We start from the raw sequence: 24,869 nt of genomic DNA, 5'->3' as shown, positions 1-24,869 counted from the left end.
ATAATAGAAACAGAAGTAACCTTGCCAAACTCTTTTTTTATGAGGCTGCAGTTTTCCTGATACCAAAAATAAAACAAAGACTCAACCAAGAAAGAGACTTAGAGACCAATCTCACTCATAAACACAGCTGCAAAAATATCCAATAAAATACTGACAAACTGAATCCAAGACCACATGAAAGAAAAATTATCCACCATGATCAAGTCAGCTTCATCCCAGAGATGCAGGGATGGGTCACCATATGAAAATCTATCAATGTAATCCATCATATAAATAAACTGAAAGAGAAAGACCAGATGATCATCTCATTAGATGCTGAAACTGCATTCAACAGAATCCAACACTCATTTATGATAAAGGTCTTGGAGAGATTATAGATACAAGGAACATATCTAAACATAATAAAAGCAACATACAGCAAGTCAACAGCCAACATCAAATTAAGTGGAGAACTCAAAGCGATACTAGTAAAATCAGCACCAAGACAAGGCTATCTACTCTCTCCATATCTCTTTAACATAGTTCTTGAAGTTCTGGCTATAGCAATAAGACAACAAAAGTAGATCAAGCAGATTCAAATTGGAAAGGAAGAAGTGAAACTTTCGTTATTTGCAGATGATGCAAGTATATACAGATAGTATATATAAGTGACCCAAAAACTTTACCAGAGAAGTCCTACAGCTGATAAATACCTTCAGTAATGTGGCAGGATACAAAGTCAACTCAAAAAAATAAACAGTAGTCCTCCTATATACAAATGATAAAGAATCTGAGAAAGAAATCAGAGAAACATCATCTTTCACAGTAGCTACAAATAACAAAATATCTTGAGGTACCACTAACTAAAGAAGTGAAAGGCCTATTTGACAAGAATTTTAAATCATTGAAGACAGAAATCAAAGAAGATACCAGAAACTGGAAAGAACTCCCATGCTCTTGGATAGGTAGGAACAACATAATAAAAATGGCAATCCTACCAAAAGCAATTTATGGATTCAAAGTAATCCCCATCAAAATCCCAACACAATTCTTCATGGAACTTGAAAGAACAATAATTAACTTCATATGGAAAAACAAAAACCCAGGATAACCAAAATAATCCTGTACAATAAAGAAGCTTCTGGAGGCATCACCATCCTTGACATCAAGCTCCATTATAGAGCTGTAGTAATGAAAACAACTTTGTATTGACATAAAAACAGAGAGGCTGAGAAATGGAATTGAATTGGAGAATGGGATATATTAATCCACACACCTATGAACACCTAATTTTTGACAAAGAAGCTAAAGTTATGCAATGGAAAAAAGAAAACATCTTCAACAAATGGTTCTGGCATAACTGGATGTCAACATGTAGATGAATTAAAATAGGTCCATATCTATCTCCATGAACAAAAGTCCAAATGGATTAAAGACCTCAATATAAATCTGACCACACTGAACTTCATAGAAGAGAAAGTGGGAAGTGCACCTGAATGCTTTTAGCACAGGAAACCACTTTTTAAATATAATAACCCCAGTAGTACAGACACTGAGAGAAACAATTAATAAATGGGACCTCCTGAAACTGGGAAGCTTCTATAAAACAAAGGAACCTGACGTTTACTTAATAAACACCTCTATGCATACTGTATGTTCATATGAGAGAGTGATACACACACACACACACACACACACACTACCCTGGAAAGTTGAAATAGAAAAGATCACCTGACAATATTGGGAATACAGGGGTGGGGAAAGAAAAAAGGGTGGAAGCAGGAGAGGAGGGGAGAAAGGGAGGGGCGAGAAGAACTTCAGGGAATGGGATAGTATAGATGAGGAAGAAAAGAAATGAGAGCAAGGAAAGAGATATCTTGATTGAGGGAACCATTATGGGGTTATCAAGAAACCTGGCACTAGAGAAATTCTCAGGAATCCACATGGATGACTCTAGTTAAGACTCTAAACAATAAATGAAAGGGTGCCTGAACTGGCCTTGCCCTGTAGTTAGATTGATGAATATTTTAAATATCACCCATAGAACCTTCATCCAAAAATTGATGGAAACAGAGGTAGAGACCTGCATTGGAGCATTGGACTGAGCTGCCAAAGTCCAGTTGAAGAGTGGGAGGAGTGAGAATATGAACAAAGAGGTCAAGACCCCTGAAACAGTCTACCTGAGCTAATGGGTAGCCTAACTGGGAAGGAACACACATAGGACCAAACTAGTACCTCAGAATGTGGTTGACAGTTGCATGGCTGGGGCAAACCGAGAGGCACCAGGGTTTATCCTACTGCTTGTACTGGCCTTTTGGAAACCTATTCTTTTTGGATAGATACCCTGTTCAACCTAGATATAGTAGGGGGGCCTTGGACTTTCCACAGAGCAATGTGCCTTACCTTCTCTGAGGAGTGGATAGGTGTGGAGTGAAGGAGTATGTGGAAGGAATAGGAGGAGGGGGGGAACTGGGAACTTGTATTGCTATGTATAATAAATTTTTTTCTTTTTTAAAAAATTATATATAAAAAAGTCCTCAATTATCATCACTTGTAAGGTAGACAGTGCTGAAACAGAAACTCACTAGAAGCATTCTTCTTCAGCATTAGACAATTAAAGTTGGCATCTTGTTTTCAATATGAGCTGCTAAATATATGCTATGGCAGTGTGAAGAAAAGGGCCATCTCATGACAGCTCCTGCCTCTCAGGCACAGTCCCAGACTGCAAATAATGCTCATTTGAAAATCAGGTGGCTGCCTAATATCATGTATAAAATATTCAGATGTGACTGCTCTCTGGGTTTATACTTTTCTGTCAGTTTCTGGACTTCAAAAACAACTTCCCATGACACACAATAAAGGGCAACAATCAGGAAAGATACTGTCTTTAATCTGACATTTTTCTGAAAAAAAATCCATGTGTAGTGTAGTGGCTGGTTTTGTGTGTCAACGTGACATGAGCTAGAGTCATCTGAGAGGAAGGAGCCTCAGCTGAGGAAATTCCTCCATGAGATTCAACTGTAAAACATTTTCTCAATTACAGATCAATGGGGGAACGCCCAGCATATTGCAGGCGTTACCACAACTGGACTGGTAGTTCTGGGATTTATAAGAAAGCAGGCTGAGCAAGACATGGGCAGAAAGTCAGAAGCAGCATTCTTCCATGGCCTCTGCATCAGCTCCTGCTTCCAGGATCCTGCCCTGTTTTGAGTTCCTGTCCTGAGTTCCTTTAGCGGTGATCAGCAATATGGAAGTGAAAGCCAAATAAGCCCTTTCCTCCCCAACTTGTTTTTTGGTCATGGAGCTTTACTGCAACAATAGAAACCCTACCTAAGGCACCTGGAATTTGCACCAACAAATGGACAGAAAGTGGAATCCAGAAAGCAGGGAGGGGGAGTGAGCCAGAAGTTCTAGCCAATTGTCTCATTATTTCTTTGTTGATTATTATGGATCCTCAGTGGCTCTTGTAGCTACAAACTAGCAAATCAATGCTGGATTGATCACCTCTCTCTAGACAAATGTAATAATTTCTTTGGTATCAATGAGACCAAAAGCTTGATAGAAGCAACTTATAGGAGGAAGGACTTACTTTGTTCATCATTTCAGAGGGTTAGGACGTTCGTGGTAGGAAAGACATTGCAGAGTTCAGTTCACATTGCAGTGGATGAGGGAGTAGAAAGCAGAAAGCCAGGAATATACCCCTAAGGACCCGACAACAGTGGCAGATCTGACACAGCTCCCAAAGTTCCAGAAACTCTCAAAGTAACATTATTGAGGACTGAGTTGTCAAATCACGAGTCTTATGATTCTCAATTGCTGCTCTGAGACCTGTTTGTACAGTATGTTTAAGCATCTGTGTTCACCCATGACCTTCTCTTCCTCTGGTAGCATCTCTGTCTCTACTGTAAGGATGAGAAACATGGCTGATCTGTCAGTATCTTTTTTCATCTTTTTGGAGCACTTGACTATGAAGCACTATGAACATTTCTAATGATGTTGTGTTGAGCTTAGCTGTAGACTTCCTTCTCAGCATCTCTGCTTGGTGGTGGTTGTTATGGTTCTAGCCACACAGCAGTGGTGGCACTTCTGGGTTCCTGGAACATGAATGTGCAGACAAGCACTCAGGCAAAATGCTTAGCCACCCTGGGACGTTAAAAAGCCTTGAATGACCTACATGTGGCATGGTTGGATCACCTACATATGACACAGCTACATAAGCCCTTGCATGCATGTGTGAACTCCATAATCTGTGTATGACATAGCTAGGTAAACCCCTGTGCACATGAACTAGGCAGCCTTAAAAATCTGAACACACCATCTCCAAACTCTTTTTCTCCACATCAACTTCCTCAGGCCTATATGTACACACATCTCTCCTCTAATAAATTCTTAAGTGGGTTTGTTGGGCATTCCAATTTCCCTCCCACCCCTCTTCTGGAACAGGGTTCTCCACAACAACCACAAATGCCATCTGCCTGAGCACTGTCCTATATATACACCAACAGCTTCAATTGGTGAGTTTTCCCCTTCCAGTCAGTTTAATTATTTCTCTGAACCTGAGGAATTGACTGTTGAGCTCCTGGCAATCCTCTGGTGTTCATAGAAATAGGGGAATTGCCCCCAACCACATCCTTCATGGCTATGGTTGTGTCCTTTGCTGGCATTCATCTCTGGTTGCTTCACATAGCTAAAAACATGACCGGACCACTTGGGGGAGTTCTCTGACACTAGCACTGCACATGCTGAGTGGTGCGTTCACTTTGGGACCCAGGGTCTTTCAAACATTTTTGTGTGTTTTTTTTTAATTTTTTTCTTTTGGACTGCTACTAACTGGTCCCTGCTGTGAGAGACTGCCCAGGGTGGCCTCTAATCTCTCGCTTCCATGTCACCTGGGCCAGAGCCAGTCAGGCTTCATTAACAGCCACCTATAGAGAGAAGATGGTCTCCTACAGGCCTTGTGGTGCCACTGGTTTCCTGGGTTTTCACCGTTTCAGTTATGGGAAACAAATCCTCAAAGACCATCAGTACACCCTCCCCCAGGTTATATTTTAGAGGCCCTAAAACCCCAGGCCTTAATACCCTACATATAGATTCCCACGCTTATCCATCTTTGTTCGAAAAAAAAAAAAATGACCTACTGGGTTGGGGATTTAGCTCAGTGGTAGAGCGCTTGCCTAGCAAGCGCAAGGCCCTGGGTTCGGTCCTCAGCTTCAGAAAAAAAAAATGACCTCGTTACCCTTTAGATAGTAATTTAAAGTGGCTACCTAATGGCACCTTTGATCCCAATATTCTACTTAAGCTTGATGACTACTGTCAGTGCACAGGCAAATGGAAGGTGTTTCTGTATATTTAAGTCTTTTACTATCTAAGCTCTAAGTCTACGCCCTCTGTCCTTGTAAGCTGTTCACCTGCTCATATGTTTCTGGCTATGCCATCTGAGCCGGAAGACCCCTCCACTTCTGCTTTGGACCCTGCTAAAGAACCCCCACCTTTCTGACCTCAATGGTCAGCTTCTTCCCCTTCTTCAGCTCTTGCTTTGAACCCCAGTAAAGAATCCACATCTTAAAAGAAAAAAAAATGAAAAAAGCCGGGCGGTGGTGGCGCACTCCTTTAATCCCAGCACTCGGGAGGCAGAGGCAGGCGGATCTCTGTGAGTTCGAGACCAGCCTGGTCTACCAGAGCTAGTTCTAGGACAGGCTCCAAAACCACAGAGAAACCCTGTCTCGAAAAACCAAAAAAAAAAAGAAAAAAGAAAAAAAAAGAATCCACATCTTTCTGATCTCAGCAGATAACTACTCCCAATTCTTCAGCTCTCCCTCTGCCACTAACTACTCCATCAGGCCCTCCAGATCCTTCCTCCTCTCTGGTGGCAGTCTGCAGCAGCCATGCAACTCTAGCACCCATATTTACCCATCCTTTCTTGTGTGCACATGCTGATATGAAGCCCAACCCTGACCAAACCAAGCTGGCTGCAGGCTGCAGTTCTATGGCAAGAGGTGGCTGGCATCGATGGATTGATAAGGATACATGTCCCCTTTCCCTCTCAGAACTCTCTCATATAGAACAAAAACTGGGTTCTTATATGTCTAATTCTACCTCTTTCATACAGCAATCCCAATAAATTTACCCAGTATTATAGTCTCACCTTTCATGATATTTATGTGATCCTATCTAATAACCTACTTCCTGAGGAGCATAGGTGAGTTTGGGAGCAGGCCAGACTATATGCAGATGAGATTCACCAAACTAATGCAGCACACCCCCAGGGTAAGGCTGCCCTCAAGCCAGTAAACTATAATAAACTCTCAGAGGTTATTCAGAATGTGAAGGAAAATCCTTCTGCATTTTTGGAACACCCCACTAAAGGTCTGTTGCAATATACTAACTAAGATACAGAAACCACAGAGAGCAGACAGTTACTCATAACTCATTTTTTTTCTCAGAACTACCCCGATATTAAGGCTAAACTTAGACATTTGGAAAAAGGCACCTTGACCCTATAGGCAGATGTCTTAAAGTTGGCTTTTAAAATGCACCATGCAAGGAGTGATAAAAACCCATAATCACAAATGTCAAATGCTAGCCACAGCCACCCAACTGGTTTAGGTGACTGACTGTCCAATTCTGCTGATTCATGCTGTCTGCACTGTTCCCTTGCAACCCAGGGCTCAAGAACTGCCAGACCCATGCTTCAAATGTGGTAAAACTGGTCACTGGGTCTGAGCATGCCCTAATCCTCATATTGGTCCCATGAGACCATGTCCAAGGTACCACAAGGAAGGACACTGGGCAATCGATTGTCCCCATGCACATCATAGCATGGAGACATCAAACCCAGAAAATTCCCAAGTTGACCTTCTAGGTCTGGCCATGGATGAGTGAGGCTGCCCAGGCTCTTTTGACCTGACTGAAACCATCATTTTTAACAGGGAGCCACAAGTAAACATCATGGTATCAAGATGGTCCATCTTCTTTCTCTTGAACACCAGAGCTACATACTCAGTACAGAGGGAATTCTGGGGGCCTATCTCTCCTGCTAATTTCCCAATTGTCGGGGAAGGAAAACAGCTTTATCTACCTCAGCAGACCCCATCACTTAAATGTTTTGAGGGGTATTTATCTCACTCATTCATTTTTAGTCATGCCATGATGACGGAAGTCACAAAACAATCCCACACCAGTTCAGAATTATGAATAATAAAAGGCTTGTTTATTTAAGGGGCAAACTTACAGATCACTGTCCTAGATAACAGTCCTCTGCGGGCACAGAAACAGAGTCTAGCAGATGGAAGTGGGAGCCGGAAGCAAGAGAGTGGGAACACACTTAACAACTGCTTTTAGAGTATCAGAGAGCATGCCCCAGTGGACTGGTATCTTAAATTCTATTGACTGGAAGAGCAGAATGTGCTCCCAAAACACCTCCCCCTTCTTTTTAAATAAGAGAGTTCCAAACCAAGTACAAAACTGTATACACTAGGAGTAGATATCAAATATAATTAGAATTACAGCAAGCATAAATAATATGCTTAATAAGCAAGGGACATATGCTAAATGTTTTAATAAACATTCTATCCTATGGAGTCTAAGTCTTGTATAAAAAATGGCTTGGCTAGATCATAAGAGTACAGTAACTACTACTATCTACTCTTCAACCTCATCGAAGGCCTGAGAAGGGAAATATTATTACTTCAGCAGCAGAAAGTACAATCAAGCAGCTTCCAAAGCAAGCAATATATATGACGGAAACAATTAGCTACCTGAACAATTACCCAAAGTCTCATTTTGCAATGTTGAAGCAACTAACTTTGGTTAAGGCCTAGTGTAACTGACAAACCATTTTCAGAGGCAGGAAATTTTTCAGAACCATCTTACCCTGTCTTGGCAAGATTTGACAGTCTTTTTCCTTGTGTCCTGTTTATCCATTTCTAGATACCATGCATTTTGTCAGTGCTTGAGGTATGGGGAATTCCTTGACAAAAGGCCAATTGTACCAAGTTATTGGAGCATCACGTACAATTCTGTGAAGAATCCAAGAAGTTCTCTTTATGAGGTTAAGTCTATAACTTTGGGAATAGTTGCTATTAATTTCTCCCCAAAATTTAGCACAAGTCTTTTTCCAGGGTTCATTCTCTTCCCATAACATTTTTTTTTATTTCTTCAGCAGTAAAAGTCAATATAATCTCTGCTGGGTCTATACCTGTAAACTAGCAAAGTCTCAATTTAACTTTTATAATTAATTCAGAGACTTTTTCCCCATACGTTTTTAATTTTTTACTTGATTTATGTGGTATTATTTACAATGGCTGGCTGACACAGTAATGGCACAGGGTGGGGCTATTGAGCATTTCCTGTTGGGGGGATAGTCCATTGATATCTCCTAGTAGGCTGAGAATTGTTATAAGTAGACACTGTGAAGGCAAACTATTCTCTATCCTTTTCTTGTAAAGGTATAGTGAAGAAGCAATCCTTTAAATAAATAACTATGAGAGGTCATCCCTTTGGTAAAAGAGAAGGCAGAGGAATTCCAGATTGTAGAGGGCCCATAGGTTGAATAACCTTGGTGAGAGCCCTTAGATCTTTCAACATTCTCTATTTATTTTCCAGATTTCTTTTTAACAACAAATACAGGATAACTCCAAGGACTGGTTCTTCCTTCAATATGGTGAGCATCTAATTGCTCTTGTATCAGTTGTTCCAAAGCCTGCAACTTTTTTTCAGCTAGAGGACACTGCTTAACCCATATTGGTTTCTCAGTTCACCATTTTAAATGTAGGGCTGTTGGACCTCTGAAGGTTTATCAATTTTTTATGTTCTTGTACAGCCCCAATGGCTGGTCTCTGTCGTCTAAAATATCTTCTAATATTTTCCTCAGAAACATAAGTTTTTGGGGCTGCAGAAATGTTAATCTGGGTATTCCATTGCTATAAAAGGTCACGACCCCACAAGTTTACTGCAAAATTGGATATATATGGCCTCAGTCTTCCTATTTGCCCTTCTGATCCTATGCATTCAACTCATCTCATGTTTTGTTTTACCCATGATAGGGTTCCAGTTCCCAGGAACTGAATACCTCTTGAAGAGACAAATTTGGAACACAAGATTCTGGAGAAATGATACTCACACCTGCACCTGTGTCTATCTAACTAACAATTACAATGCCATTTATATGCACTCTTAGCTTTGGTTTTGAATCATTTAGAGAAGTCTGCCAGAATATACGTTTCCTATGTCTTACTGGAGATTTTGACTTATCCTCCATATATTTCATTGAATATATATATATATATGTATATATATATGATTAATGTTTAAGTTTTTCACAATGAACTATATGATTAATGTTTGTTTTTCACAATGAACAATGAGTTTTTCCTGAAGTGACATTTGAAGTTTCCAGGAAGAAGATGGGGCCCCATAACAACAACTCTACCTGGTTGATATGACGTCATGATACTGATAGCACTACTACAAGACCCGTTTTGGGTACCAGCTGCACAAGATGATCCCAACTTGGTTAGCTGAAATGGTGCACATCTTACACAACATTCTGGCCAGACCTCCACAAAATACTCAGAGACTATTTGCAATTTTAAAAGACATTGATCTTGAAATTTAACCATAATTTTACTTTCACAGGATCCCCCAGAAAGAACATCTCCCCCATGACAGCTGGAAGAAATTCTAGAGGACGACATCCCCTCTCCCAGTAAAGTTTGCCCTTGAGTTTAGGGATATCATTTAGGGGTTGATTATAATTAGTATACGGTTGAGAGTTGGGAGGTTGGGGGAGGAATTTTATAAGCTCAGGGATCATTTTGAAAAACAAAGAAGGATGATGGGATAATAGATTTGTAATTGTGAGTTACTGTTTTTAGACAAATATATTGGTATAGATTCTTGTATATTGATACAAAGTTAAATTATATTGACTATTATATGCATGCATGCTTCTACCTCTGTTTAAAACATTTTTATGTATTGATATATATTTTATTGATATATATATAGTATATATTTACCATATTGCAGTGTACATTTCTACCTCTGATTAAGATACTTATATATTGCTTGTGTATTGATATATATTTACCATATTGCAATGTATATTTGTACATTGTTTATATTTGGAGGTCATTATCCTCATTTGTTACACACTTGTTTATTGTCTTAGTCTTTAAGTTAGATAGATATTGAAAATTATATAGATCAATAGTCATCTAAGTTTGTCATTTATAATTAGACTAATCAGGTACTTTAGATACATAGAGATTATACTCAGTATAGATAGATAATCTTCAACCTCTTCAAAGAGCTGTAGAAAATGGCCTTTAATCTAACTCAGAGTTTTGTGATAGTGAGACACAATTGCTCCTGGTAGCACCGATCTATTCCCGAGAAAATGTTGAGCACCAAAGACACTCGACCTGGAGCCTTTCTTTTTGGCAGAACTGGCCTTTAGGCAAAGAAATGCCCATACCTCAACCACTGACAGAGATACAGAGCGTGTATCAATGGATAAAACAGGACTGTCATATCCTGCCAAGACCGGGTAAGATAGTTTTGAAAAGTTGCTTGCCTTTGAAAATGGTATGTCAGTTATGTTAGGCCTTAACCAAAGTTGGTTGCTTCAACGCTGCAAACGTGACTTTGGGTGATTGCCCAGGTAGCCAGTTGTCTCTATGATTTGTTGCATGTTTTGGAAGCTGTTTTACTGAACTTGCTAATTACCCAGGTAACATTATTTCCCTTCTCAGATCTTCGATGGGGTTGAAGACTATATAAATGTAGTTACTTTTCTCTCATGACTTGGCCAAGTTATTTATTATATAAGACCTAAGCTAGTTAGAATAGGATATTTGTACTTATTGTATATAATTTCATAGTAGGTTTAGAACTCTCTTACTTAAACAAAAGGGGGAGGTATTGCGGGAGGTCTTCTATGGCCTCTGCTTCAGTTTTTACCCCAAGTTCCAGCCATGACTTTTTTAGTGATGGGGTATTCCCTGCAATGCAAGATGAAATAAGCCCAATCCTCTACAAGTTGCTTCTGGCCATACAGAAAAAGAAAAACCTGAGGACCAGAGTCCTTAAGAAACAGAAAATCTGTGTGCAGCAAGATTTGTACAGACACTGGGAATCAAATCAGCTTCTGATGAAGGAAGCAGAGGCTGCAGTGGGGAACTACAAGTGAACAAATGCCAAGGACTGAGCAAAACGAGAAGCAGGGGAGTTTTTTCTTTGAGTTTTGTTGGGCCCATGGGGGTTTCACAAAGATGGGGACAGACCACAAAGTCATGTAAACCAGAAGCAAACTTTAAAAATTAAAATACAAACACCATGGGGCACTGAAGCTTATCAGCTAGCTGAGACCACAGACAGAGGTCAGAAGAAAGCTTGATGGCAGTTTTATTTGAGCTTAAAAGGAAAACTGCAGGGCAATGTAAATGCCAACATTTCCCTTGGGGAGGATGGTGGAAGAGACAGAAAGCCAGGCTATTTGAGACAAGCCTGAATGTTTGTCAATGGAAGCCAACTCCATGGCCAGAGGGGAAGAAGCTTCAGATAAAGATTAAGAAAGCCCAAAGTGTTGGGGATCACATGCCCATGCTCAGGTTAGTATAGAAAAAAGAAAAGGAGGAGGAGGAAGAAGTGTAGGAGAAGGGGGAGGTAGAGGAGGAGAAGGGAAGGAGGAGGAGGAAAAAAAGGTTTAAAAGAAGGAAAACAGTTACAGACAGACTTCACAGGGCCTCGTGCTTGGTCTGTCTGTAGTGACTGCATGGAAGGTAGAGTTTCTGGGAAGGGAAAAGTACATTATCTCATCAAAGGGCTAATTATTCCTCCCATCTCTTTAGCAAGATGCTGGGTAAATCTATCTTCTTGGGTGTAGTCTCTTAGGTGATTGGCTAGCCCAGCTGGTTGTGATTATTTCTGGGGCAGATTGGAATCTTAGGTCTCCATCATTCTCATGGTATACAGTCATATATACAGGAAAAACACCCATACACATAAATTGTTTTCTTTAAGTTTCAGCTAATGGAGAGAAAACATGTGGTACAGGAGAAATTTCAGCTGTAAGGAAAAATAAAATCCTGGCATGCAGGGAAACAGATGAACTTAAGATCATTATGTTAAATGTAATAAACCAGATTTAGAAAGGTGTGTGTGTGTGTGTGTGTGTGTGTGTGTGTATAAAGTGGAAGGAGAAAGCCAGGATTCAGACATGAGAGATAACATGTGTTCGTCTTACTGAATCTGGGTATCTCATTTAATATTTCAAGATTGGCTCATTTTCTACAACACATTTTATAATTTCATTTTTTTTCTTTTGTAAAACCAAAGCAGGAGCCCTGTTGTTGTTAGGGAAATACGCTGTTATACATTGTTATTAAGTCTCCATACTTTACAAGAATAAGTTTCTGTTTCCTAAGCATAAGAATCCTGAAACTTTATGTTTTTCAATCTGTGCTGAACTTGTGACCCTTTGCCTTCCTAAACTCCTGAATCTGTGGTATATGACTGCAGTTTTGCCTTATGAAAATGTGTCTTCCCAGACATCATGATGACCCCCTTTCATATGAAGGATTCTCATACTTATCTATCCCACAGGAAGTCATGAGCCCTGAGTCCCCCCCAATTTTATGCACAGGTGCTAACAGCCATTTATCTTGACAAGTGTTTTATATCAACCCTAACCCTACACCATGAAAGGGACCTCAAAGTCAGTGAAAAGCTGTTCTCTAAAACCCTGACTTTGGGAGAGAAAGCCAGCTGAATAAATAGAGTTTGCTTCAATGAGACAGTTGTGAAATTGGCTTTTTCCTCTCGTTTATGGAGAAATAAAATTCCATTGTGTATATGCTCCATATCTTTATTTTGATTATTCACTAATCCATTTGGATGTAGAAGTGTCTCTGTAGCAGGATAGATATAGAATTCTCTGGTAGATGCCAAGGAGTGATATATTTGGGTTATATATGAGTTCTAATTTTAGTCTTTTGAGAAACTTCTGCATGGGTTTAAAATTTTTAATTTAATATTTTTTTAGACATGCTCTCACTATCTGGCTGTGACTGCCCTGGAACTCACTGCATAGACCAGCGTGGCCTAAGACTCACAAAGATCCATCTGCCACAGTGTCTCTGAGTAATGGTATAAAAGAAACATGTCATCAGTGTAGAGAGCTGCGTGGAGCCGCACCTTAAAGATGGCACTGGCTTCCGCCCTCCGCGATCCCGAAAGCGAGTGCTCTCTGGGATAAACAACTCCATATATGGCTAAGGCCAAGCTCATGCTATCATCATGCGATGATCATAAGATGCTTGTGTATGCACGGGCCTATGGACGGTGTCTACGTGGTGATCCAGGATTGGCGGCCAACGCCTTCTTAAGGGCTAGGAGAGGCTAGCCCGGGGAGAGAGATTCGATTGTCAACAAGGTCCTGAATAAACTGTTTGCAAGAAGAGCTCCGGTGTCGCGTCATCCTTGCTGGTCGAGGAGGTTGCTACACATCAGCAATTTTATAAGTATTTCATTTAGCATTTTTATATCTACATTCATTATGGTGTGGCTACTCTAGAGGAAGTGGGATCTGGAAGAATGGAGCCAAAAAAGAAAGCACACTCAAGTGTCATTTGATAGCCAGCTTTATTTAGAGCATCAGACAGCTTATACCCTGAGGGTTAAGCAGCCTCTTACTGACTTTTGAGGTCCCATTCATAGGGAAGGGTTAGGGTTGATAGAAAACAGTTGTTGGGATAATTGGCTCTTGGCATCTGTACAGAAAAGTGGGGAGCACAGGGCTTAAGACTGCCTGTGGGATAGATAATGTGAGAATATATCATGTGGAAGAGGGGGTTCATCATGGTATCTGTGAAGACACAGTTTTTCAAGGCAAAAGGGTGATCAGTAAAGTTAACATAAATAAAACTCCCATGATTCAAGCTATATACAATCACAAGGACAAGCTGTGCCTGGAGATATTATCTAAATGACAGTAATGAGATAATGGGAAATCTAAAGGAAACCCATTCCTATTTATTACACCTGGCAGGGGCACAAAAGCACATTCCAGGGACAAACCCATGTTTAGAAGGAGCAGAGGTCACAAGCCTCTTATCTTCTTTTCTTGGAGTTTTCTCCCAAGCACTCGGAATTCCCTCACAGAGCTCCATTCTTGGACCATGTGTGCCCACACATGGAAATGAACCTGTGATTTTCTTTGCTGTGTCTGTGTTAGTTTGGATGAAATGGCCCCCAGAGACTCATATTTGAATACTTAGTCCACAGAGGGTAGAGTGTTTGGATGGATTCGGAAGTGTGGCATTGTTAGAAAAAGAGGTGTGTCACTGGGGGAAGGCTTTGAGGCTTCAGAAGAGTCCTGGCATTCCCAGTGTGTTCTCTGCCTCTGTTTGCAGTTTTACATGTGAGCTCTCAAGTGCTGGTCCAGGTGTCTGCTGTCTGCCACCTACATCTGCCATCATGGACTGTATTGCTTCAGAAACATAAATCCTTCCTTTGATGAGTTTCCTTGGTCATGCTGTTTTATCACAGCAATGTAAAGTAGCTGAGACCGAGTCAGTGTTCTCCAGAGAAGAATGGATAGAATTGATATTAAATGGGATTCATTACACTGACCTACATGGCACAGTCCTGTAAGCCAACAATGGTTATTTCACATCACAAAGGTCAAGAATCCAGTAGATTCTGTGAAGTTAGATGTTGCTGCAGTCCGGCCTGATGCTGACGTCCCAGGTTGGTGAAAAGTTGTAACTGTGACTTGGAACATACATTTGTAGTTTTTGTGCTTATAACCCCCCTCTTCTGCCCTGCTCAGGGCTGCCAGGAGGATCAAGGTAGCCTGATCCATCAGTGACGCAACTCATGTGCTGATTTACAAAGGACTGCGCTGTTTCACTGCCCATAGGCGTTGTCTCTCTCCTTCCTCATGGTGCACAATGCACACAGAGTCCATCCAATAGGACATAGAAAGGAGAGCATGAGCTGTCATTAGCACCCAGTCCTGCTCTGCTCCTTGACTCTGGGTGCAGTGTGACAGCCACCTTGAACTCCTCATGCCATCCCAGAATCCTGTTTCTGTGACTTCTGCACTATGATAGACACCACCTGGCACTGTGACAAAATAACCCTTCTCCCTCCAGCTGCTTTTGTCAGGAATCTTAGCAGAGCAACAGGAAAAGTAGCAAAGGCAGCAGCGTCCACCTGGGGAATTAGAGAGCTATGTCACTCCTAGTTTGGAGATGCTCTACTAGAGACTGCTGTACCGACAGACTGACACTGGATTACACTAAGGGGTCGCCCAGAGTGGGAAGACCCAGTGTTGATGGAAACCCCAAAATAGTAATTTTTTAAAACTAAGCGTCTAATATGATGCAATTCAAAGATAGACTAATTTGATAATTACTTGCTGAAGAGCGACAGCAGGAACACATTAAAAGTCTGTTTTCTAATACTAAGACTTGTTTCTTTAAGAACAGAAAGTTTATATACAATAAAAACTGCAATCCATATTATATTACAGTGTCTCATCTGAGCTGTGGAGTTTCAGAGTGTTCACTGGTGTCCTCTACTGTGAAGGCCTCCTCTGCAAAGTGCACATGTGTGCTCAGAACAAGGTTGAGGTGACATCATAAGACAACACCAGGAAGCTGGGCCAGAAGCAAGGACATGCTATACAGTTGATTTTGAATTAGTTTTTGGTCATTGTGCTTCAGAAGCATTTGGTGTTACCAAGATCTTCACAAGCCTCACACGGAGTTGTGTGACCTGTTGGATTATAATCCACAGAGAAATGGGACTCATCAGTAGAAAACTCCTAGATCTTCTCCAAGCCTCTGTCTTCATTCACAATTGTTTGCTGATGGCGCCTGGGGAAGTCATGGCTGGTGCCACTAATATATTCCACATCCCTTCTTTGTGTTAACTTACACATACCTAGGACTTTTCTATCTTCAAAATATTTAAATCCAAGAAACAAACATAAAAACTTTCTGAGCCCAAACTCCCACCCCCACCCACGGCCTGACTCCCCATCTTCCTGTTCAGTCACCTTCTGGGAAGGTCTGGCTAGGTTTGCAGCTTCTACTTCCTCCTTCTGTCAGACTTCAGCCTCCCCAGACTCCCTGCCCTCTCTGTTTTCATCAGACTGGGCTTCCGGGCCCACAGAGGGCCAGCACACCCTAACCCTGGAGTGGCAAAGCCTCTAACTGTCTCACACATCTGCTCATTGCATGTTGAGGAAACAGTTCCCAGCTCTTCTCACCCCTGTCCCAGTCAGCCCTCTTTACTCCTGCTCTAGGATCCAGTCTCTTGCCCCACTCCAGACCGAACTTTTCATATCCGTCAGCAAATGCTGCCTTCAGTGGCAGCTTAGAGCCCACGTTTCCTCCAGGCCTCTCTGGAGTGTGCAGGTCGGCAGCCTTTTTTCTCCTGTGTCCACTCCAGCACCATGCAGCAGCCCTAGTGATTCTGTGCTTGTGAGTCACCACCCAGAGTCTCCCCTCCCCCAATCCTCTAAGGCCCTTTCTTGATTCTCCTTAGGCTTCAGGTGCTATGTCACCTGCCCATAAGCTCTTCTGGAACCCCTGCTCTCCTGCTCCAGCAACACCCGTTTACTGTCTTATCTCCTGTGACCCCAGCATCTGTGTCCCTCCATTGTACACCCAGAAAGCATGATTGGTGCCTAGCTCACATTCCTCAAAACTGGGAGTCGTAGACACAGTGTTCACAAATGAGAAAACAGAATTCAGAAGCAGGAACGAGGCAGGTCAATTCTGACGTCTGGTCTCCAAGTGAGCAGAGAGCATCCTGAGAGGATCATTTGTGTGCCCCCCCTTTTTTTCATACAATATGAGTTTCGGATATGCTGAAGTTATCCTAGGGATGAAGCAAAGCTCATCTGTGGGGCGTAAAGTGTAGGAGGAGCCCAGCTAGGGAGCAGCTATGTAAGGTGTACTGGTGACCAGAATCCTGGGGACTGCCCGCTCTGAAGTACTGACTCACTTCTGCTGAGTGCAGAAGAAACTGGGACTGGGTGTGCCCAGGGTCCTTGGGTGTGTGTGTGGGTGGGGGTTTGCATTATTCCAATCCGGAGACAGCTAGGTGAAAATAAAAAGTAAGGGCGTGGAAGAATTTCCAGAAAATGAAAGCAAAAGAGAAGTTACCTCAGATAAGAGTCTCGGCAACTTTGAGGGGACCCTGCAGTCGCAGTTTCCCAGGCCAGCCAGGATTGCAGTGTCCAGACCGTTCCCGCTGCTGGTCAATGAATCTTGGGGCCCAGACCCTCCCCTCCCGAAGACCTTGATCAACAAGTTGCAAAAGTACTTCCAGAACCAGAAGTCTGGCAGAGAGGAGTGAGAGGTGGTCCTCCTGCCTGGGAGCATGGAGAGTTTCTTGGTGAATTTCTCCCAGAAAAATGGTGAGGGGCGCCAAAGCCCAGAAGGGTCACCCTGCGTGGAGTTCAGGGCCACGGGTGGCAGGCCCAGAACTCGGAGCAGCACCTTGGGAGCAGGAGATCCTCGGGAGCAGAATCTGGGAGGCAAGTGCATCCTGGAGGGGCGGTTTTCCTTGCTCTTCCAGGAGCTTCCTGGTGCTGTGAAGCTTCCCTTGCTTTGATTTTTCTTTTTTCTTTCCTTCTTCCTTCCTCTCTTTCTTTCCTTGTTTCTTTCTTTTCCTTCTTTCTTTCTCTCTTACTCTTTCTCTCTTCCTTTCTTCCTTCCCTCCTTCCTTCCTTTTCTTTTCTTTCTTTGTTTCTCTCTTTCTCTTTTCTTCCTTCTTTTTCTTTCTTTCTTTCTTTCTCTCACTCTCTTCCTTTCTTCCTTCCCTCCCCCTACTCTTCTTTCTTTCTTTCTTTCTTTCTTTCTTTCTTTGATCCTTCCTTCTTTGGTTGCTTCCTTTCTTTACTTCCCTGTTTTTATTATGCAACTGATGCAGTTAAAGAATTAAGAATTTTGAGGAATTGTGGGTCAGCTAGCACCAAGGGTTCTAGCTGGGGAGGGGTGTCATTGGGAGGTGAGCTTGAGGAGGGAAAAACCCAGGAACTTTTATGCCACAGCCTGGCCAAAGTTCTGGCTTTGTCCTTAAGCTGCCCCAGAGTGTCCTTAAGTGGCTGTGGACATCACCTTCCTTTTTTATTTAAATAAAAACAATGTTTTGTTAACTTTAACATAGCAAGATTACATACAGCATAACAGCTACCAATCAAGAATTATAGTTACAATATTTAGTCCATTTACATTTGAAAAATTAAGGAAAATATTCTATTGTTTACCTTGTCTTTGTGAGCCTAAAGTTTTATGTCTAATTTATCTTTTATAATATCTATGGAAAAGTATAACTATAGCTATCTGTTCTTTAACTCCATCAAAGACCCCAGAAGGATATATTACCTAAGTAAACAAGAAGTGCATTGTAAACAACTTTCAAAACTCTAATTAACAGAGATGTCTCTGAACCCAGAGTTCTTTTGTATCATTGCAGTATCCATCTTTAGCCTTCAGGCTCATAGGTTTTTTTTTCAGACTTTTCTATGAAGCAGGAAATTTGAAGATCTCTTATGCCTTGTACTGACAAAGCTTATTGGTTGCTTTTTTTTCTGTGTCTTTTAAAATGTCTGGCAGATTCTTTCATAAAGCAGGAACTGTTTCACCCTTAGGCAAGTTTAGCAGTCATTTTTCTGTGGTCTTTGTATGTCCAGTTCATACAGCATAGCATCAGGCAATCCAGGAAAGAGCAGTTTCTTGCCCAAATGGCAAACTAACTCCATAAAAAGCCTCTTCAATACCCAGCATCCTCTTGAATTAGATTGGTACTGCCAGGAGCAAATGTGTCTCAAGGTCATGAAAAACCCTAAGTTTTTGAAACATTTTAAATGCCATATTTTGTAAGTCTTTGAAAGGTTTGAAGAATACCTATCCATCTGAAATATATCTCTGTACATATAGAAAACCTAACTTGACTATAAGCTTGAGTATTATATATGACTATCTATTAACCTGTTTATTTAATTATACCTTACATTTGTAAATAAGCTGCACAAACACAACACCTGAATCAAGAGTAGAAATATTTACCTTAAGTTTGTATCAATAGAGCAAGATCCATACCAATGCAAAATATTTATCTCTATAGCATACTCCTCTTTAAATGAAAACAAACATTTATACACAATTATTTAGGGAATTTGGGCGTAGTTCTCTCCAAACTGCTTCTTGCTTTTTGTTGGATGAAGTAATTTTGGGGTTCATGGAGACCTTTTAGGAGGTCTTGGTCCATCAATCCATGTTAATCTAGAAGGAATTCGCAGGTTCTCACCCTCTGTGGAAACAAAAACAGAACCTCTTTTCCAAATCAACAAATCCTTAGACCCAAATTTTGAAGTGAAGATACCTTTAAAATATATATGTTGGTTTAGCTTAGCAGCCAATACAATGAAATATCTCTTTGTACTTAGCTCCTACACAGTCAAAAAATTCAAGAAAAATACAATAATATATATAATTCAGACGCTCTGTGTTTATTTCTTTTCTATATGCTTATTTTTCTTTAATCCTTTAATCTATGACTGTCTGTACTCTTTTATATTAAATTTATTGCCTCTTTAAAGACTTTACTTTTTATAGCTCTTTATATTTCTTTTTCTCTTTCAAGCCTACATATATTTTTTAAACACACTGTGCCTCATTTAAAGGTCTTTTATGTCTGAATCTGTCCTGCTGTGTATCTGTAATCCTTTTTTGCTAAACAGTGTGGCTAGGACTAAGGTTGCTTTGTCTTTTAGTTCTGCCCAGGCCAATATGGTGGGGGTCCTTTCAGTGCCAGCTCTGTAAGCCATGCCCACAGTCCTATTTCCAGGCACACAGCACATCTATGTTGACATTAAGCAAGTTGTAGCACTCTGCTCACAAACCCCATTTAAATGCTCCATAACCAAACCTCCCAAAAGAATGAGAGCCATTTGTGCTGGAGAACCAGGAAGTCTTCCCGTAAAGAAACCAACCTCACAGTCCTTGCCACTAAAACTGAGTCAGTAAACCTTTCAAAGCAGCCACAGCACCCCTGCTCACAGCCAACAAACAGAGCCCATCCAAAAAAAAACCAAAATTGTCTACCAAGAAGCTGCACTAAACTCTGTTTTGTTTTTTGTTTTTTATGTCTAGAATTCTCAGGTTTTATGTGGATATAGTCAGCCCCACATTGGCACGCCAATCTGTAGACGTTAACTGCTCACTCATTCCTGCCCAACAGACCCAAAATAATCACACAGAAACTGTATTAATTAAAACATTGCTTGGCCAAACACTTAGGTGTATTGCTAGCTAGCTTTTATATCTTAACTTAACCATCTCTATTAAGTTGTGCATCATTACAAGGTTGTGGCCTACCAGCAAGGCTCCACCAGGCTCCTGAGAGAATTTTGAGTACCAAAGACACTCCACTTGGAGCTTGTTTTCTTCATGGCAAAACTGGCCTTTGGGTAAGGAATTGTCTATGCCTCACCCACTGACAAAATGCACAGTGTCCTGACTAGAAAAGTAGGATACAAGATAAAAGATTGTCAAACCTTGCCAAGACAGAGTAATATGATTTTGAAATTTTTCCTGCTTCTTAAAATAGTCTGTCAATTACTCTAGACCTTAGCCAAACTTGGTTGCTCCAAGGTTGCAAATGAGACCTTGGATGATTGTCCAGGTAGTCCGTTGTCTCTATCATTTACTGCACTTTTTGAAAACTTCTTGACTGTACTTCCTGCTTACTCAAGTAATATTATCTCCCTTGGATAGCTATAGTTACTTTTCTCTTATGACATAGCCAAGCCATTTCTAATACAAGACTCAAACTCCTTAGAATAGAATAATTATTGAAACAAACAGCATATGTTTCTTGCTTAATATTGTTTATGTTGGTTACAGTTTTAATTTTTATACTTGATATATGTTCTTATTATATATACTTTTGTATTGGGTTTGGAATGATCCTATTTAGACAAAAGGGGGACATGCTGGGGACCTCTTTCAGCCAATGGCTTTGAGATGCTGGACCAGGTTGAGCATGGCCTTGGGTACCAAAAACATGCATGCTCGCATGCCCTCTCTCTCTCTCCACTCTCACCTGGCTGATGGATTCAGTTCCTATTCCCCATTCATGCAGAGGACTATGATCAGTGAGTCCCCACCTAAATAAAGAACCCTTTATTATGCTCAGTTCTGAGTTGGTGTGGGACTACTTTATTTACATTCTCCTACAAGCAACCACATCCTAGGTCATGGTGTCTAGCCACACTTGTCAACAACTTTGAACAAGCTGAAACTCTCTAACCTTTAGACAAGTTCGAAATGGGCATCCATAACTGTCCTTTATCATATAACTGTTTGAGTGTTTGGGTGGGGTGGGATACTGGGAGAAATAAAAAGTCCCAGGTGATTCCAAGTAAGGAGTTGGAACTCTTTCTCTACTTCCCCGGGAGGAGTTAAGACTGGCCTGCTACCATGCCACACTTCTGGAAGGCACTAATGTCAACAAACTTACCCTTAGTGCTTAGTGTCAGACACCTGCTAATCTGTGTGTGTGTGTGTGTGTGTGTGTGTGTTAATTTGTTAGTTACTTTCAACAACTCTGTGACAGGGGTTTGATGTTGCTGAGAGATGGAGGAACTGGAATTGAACCCAAGCAGGCAACTTCCACTCCCCTTTTTCCTATTATTTTACCACACAGCACTTCTCATAATGTAACCCTTTCATGGTCACACACATGGAGAAGAGGGAGCCCACTTAATGGGTAAAATGAGTGCCACAGTCAACAAGATGGCAGAATGGGCCAAGGCACTGCCATAAAGTCTGACAGCCTGAGTTTTATTTTTAGGACTCATACAAGTTGTCCTCTGACCTCCAGATGCACGTACACACATACACTGGCATATACATGAAACATGAAATACATAAACATGAAAAAGAAAATGACTGCTCTATTAGATCATTGTCATAAACAAGACCCAGCTCTACCTAAAACATGAAAAATTTCCAAATCTAAGCCCCCATGTCCCATGAGCACGGCAGTAAGATGTCAGTCAAGTTCACAGGAGGTGTAGGATTGGGGTGAAAACTGTGTTTATTCAAAAAATAAGGGATAATAATAGTGGGTAATGGAGTGAATATTTGTGAGCTATTATTTATGAATAATTTATATTGGTATAGTTTTTCTATATTGATACAAGTTAAATTATATTTGTTATTTCTGTTTTCAGTATTTGTGCACCTATGCAAAGTTATTCTGACAGATTATATACATACATGTTTCTTCCTCTGTTTAGGACTACCTTTAGGATATATTTTCATATTGTATTCTATATTATTCTTACCTCTAAACAAGATACTTATACATTGTTTACATTTTGAGGTTATTGTCCTCATTTGCTGCACATTTGCTTACTGATTATTTAATATCCTGAAGCCTTAGTCCTTAAGTTATACAGGTATTAAATATTATAGGTCAGTAGTTGTTCATGTTTGTTATTCACATAAAGTCAGATTAATTAGGTTCTTTCGATACATAGAGATTGGATTCTGCCTAGATAGGTAATCGTCAACCACTTAAAGGAACTATAAAATACGACATTTAAGTAACTTAGGGATCTGTTGACATGAGACACGATTGTTCCTGACAGCACCAATCTATTCCCGAGTGAATATTGAGCACCGAAGACACTCCACTCTGAGTTTGTTTTCTTCTTGACACCATTGGCCTTTGGACAAGGAACTGCCCATGCCTCAATCACAGACAAAGTACATGGTATCCAAAAATAAATATGCAGGACACAAGAAAAAAGACTTTCAAATCTTGCCAAAATAGGGTAAGACAGTTCTAAAAAATTTCCTGCCTCTGAAAATGGTCTGTCAGTTACACTAGGCCTTAGCCAAGTTGGTTGCTTCAACGTTGCAAAATGAGACTTTGAGTGATTGCTCAGGTAGCTAATTGTCTCTGCTCGCTTTGGAAGCTGCTTGATTGTACTTCCTGTTTACTCTAGTAATAGTATTTCCCTTCTCAGGCCTTCAATAGGATTGAAGATTAGGTAGTCATAGGTACCTTCCTCTTATGATTTAGCCAAGCTTATTTCCAATGCAAGATTTAGATTTCTTAAAATAGAATGTTTATTAAAACATTTGTCATGTGTTACTTGCTTAATATTGCTTACATTGTTTGGACTTTTATACTTGATATCTGTTTCTATTCTATATAGTTTTGTATTGGGTTTGGATCACTCTTGTTTAGACAAAAGAGAGAGATGATGGGGAACCTTGTTAGCCAATCATCTTTAAGAGTTGGGTCTTAGTTAAGGCATGGCTTCACTGGGACCCAAAATAAAGGTGCCTCCAGGTGCTCTCTCTCTGTGCCTTTTCCTGTGTAACATTGCTGTGCTTGAATTTTTCAATTCCTGTTTCCTGAGTTTTCCATTTTTTTTATAGCACACTTGTGTATGTAAAAACAGAAAAAAACTTATATACCTTCCCAGCACCCAGATTGGGTAATAGGGTTTTTTGGGGGTTTTTTGACGTTTTTTTTTTCATTTATTTTTTATTTATTTTGTTAAGGTTTTATCCCATATCTATTTTTTTAATTTATTTCTTTATTAAAGATTTCTGTCTCTTCCCCGCCACCGCCTCCCATTTCCCTCCCCCTCCTCCAATCAAGTCCCCCTCCCTCGTCAGCCCAAAGAGCAAACAGGGTTCCCTGCCCTGTGGGAAGTCCAAGGACCACCCACCTCCATCCAGGTCTAGTAAGGTGAGCATCCAAACTGCCTAGGCTCCCACAAAGCCAGTACGTGAAGTAGGATCAAAAACCCATTGCCATTGTTCTTGAGTTCTCAGTAGTCCTCATTGTCCGCTATGGTCAGCGAGTCCGGTTTTATCCCAGGCTTTTTCAGACCCAGGCCAGCTGGCCTTGGTGAGTTCCCGATAGAACATCCCCATTGTCTCAGTGTGTGGGTGCACCCCTCGCGGTCCTGAGTTCCTTGCTCGTGCTCTCTCTCCTTCTGCTCCTGATTTGGACCTTGAGATTTCAGTCCAGTGCTTCAATGTGGGTCTCTGTCTCTGTCTCCTTTCATTGCCTGATGAAGGTTAATATTCAGGAGGATGCCTATATGTGTTTCTTTCGGTTCTCCGTCTTATTTAGCTTCTCTAAGATCACTAATTATAGCCTCAATGTCTTTTATTTATGGCTAGAAACCAAATATGAGTAACTACATCCCATGTTCCTCTTTTTGGGTCTAGTTACCTCACTCAGGATAGTGTTTTCTATTTCCATCCATTTGTATGCAAAGTTCAAGAAGTCCTTGTTTTTTTACTGCTGAGTAGTACACTAATATGTATATATTCCATACTTTCTTCATCCATTCTTCCATTGAGGGCATCTAGTTTGTTTCCAGATTCTGGCTATTACAAACAATGCTGCTATGAACATAGTTGAGCATATACTTTTGTTGTATGATAGGGCATCTCTTGGGTATATTCCCAAGAGTGGTATTGCTGGGTCCAGGGGTAGGTTGATCCCGAATTTCCTGAGAAACCGCCACACTGCTTTTCAAAGTAGTTGCACAAGTTTGCATTCCCACCAGCAATGGATGAGGGTACCCCTTTCTCCACAACCTCTCCAGCAAAGGCTATCATTGGTGTTTTTGATTTTAGCCATTCTGACAGGTGTAAGATGGTATCTTAAAGTTGTCTTGATTTGCATTTCCCTGATCGCTAAGGAAGTTGAGCTTGACCTTAAGTGTCTTTTGGCCATTTGAACTTCTTCTGTTGAGAATTCTCTGTTCAGTTCAGTGCCCCATTTTATAATTGGGTTGATTAGCCTTTTACGGTCTAGTTTCTTGAGTTCTC

At 40.9% G+C, this 24,869-nt stretch overlaps 1 protein-coding gene across 1 annotated transcript in view; it reads left to right on the top strand.

Moving 5' to 3' along the window:
- Positions 1-17,376: 17,376 nt before the first annotated feature.
- The window catches only part of LOC121462035 (protein mono-ADP-ribosyltransferase PARP14-like), a 29,613-nt gene continuing 22,120 nt past the window's right edge, over positions 17,377-24,869 (top strand). Inside the window, exon 1 of the mRNA XM_041673460.1 lies at positions 17,377-17,533. Within this exon, the coding sequence (XP_041529394.1) occupies positions 17,377-17,533 (157 nt within the window). The remainder of the gene's footprint in view (positions 17,534-24,869) is intronic.

Source organism: Microtus oregoni, unplaced genomic scaffold (genome assembly GCF_018167655.1).
Source record: "Microtus oregoni isolate MIOR12 unplaced genomic scaffold, Mior012 000023F_ref0000262, whole genome shotgun sequence".
NCBI classification, from domain to species: Eukaryota; Metazoa; Chordata; class Mammalia; order Rodentia; family Cricetidae; genus Microtus; species Microtus oregoni.
The sequence above is the reverse complement of the archived record's forward strand: the minus strand, read 5'-3'. Positions and strand labels throughout refer to the sequence as shown.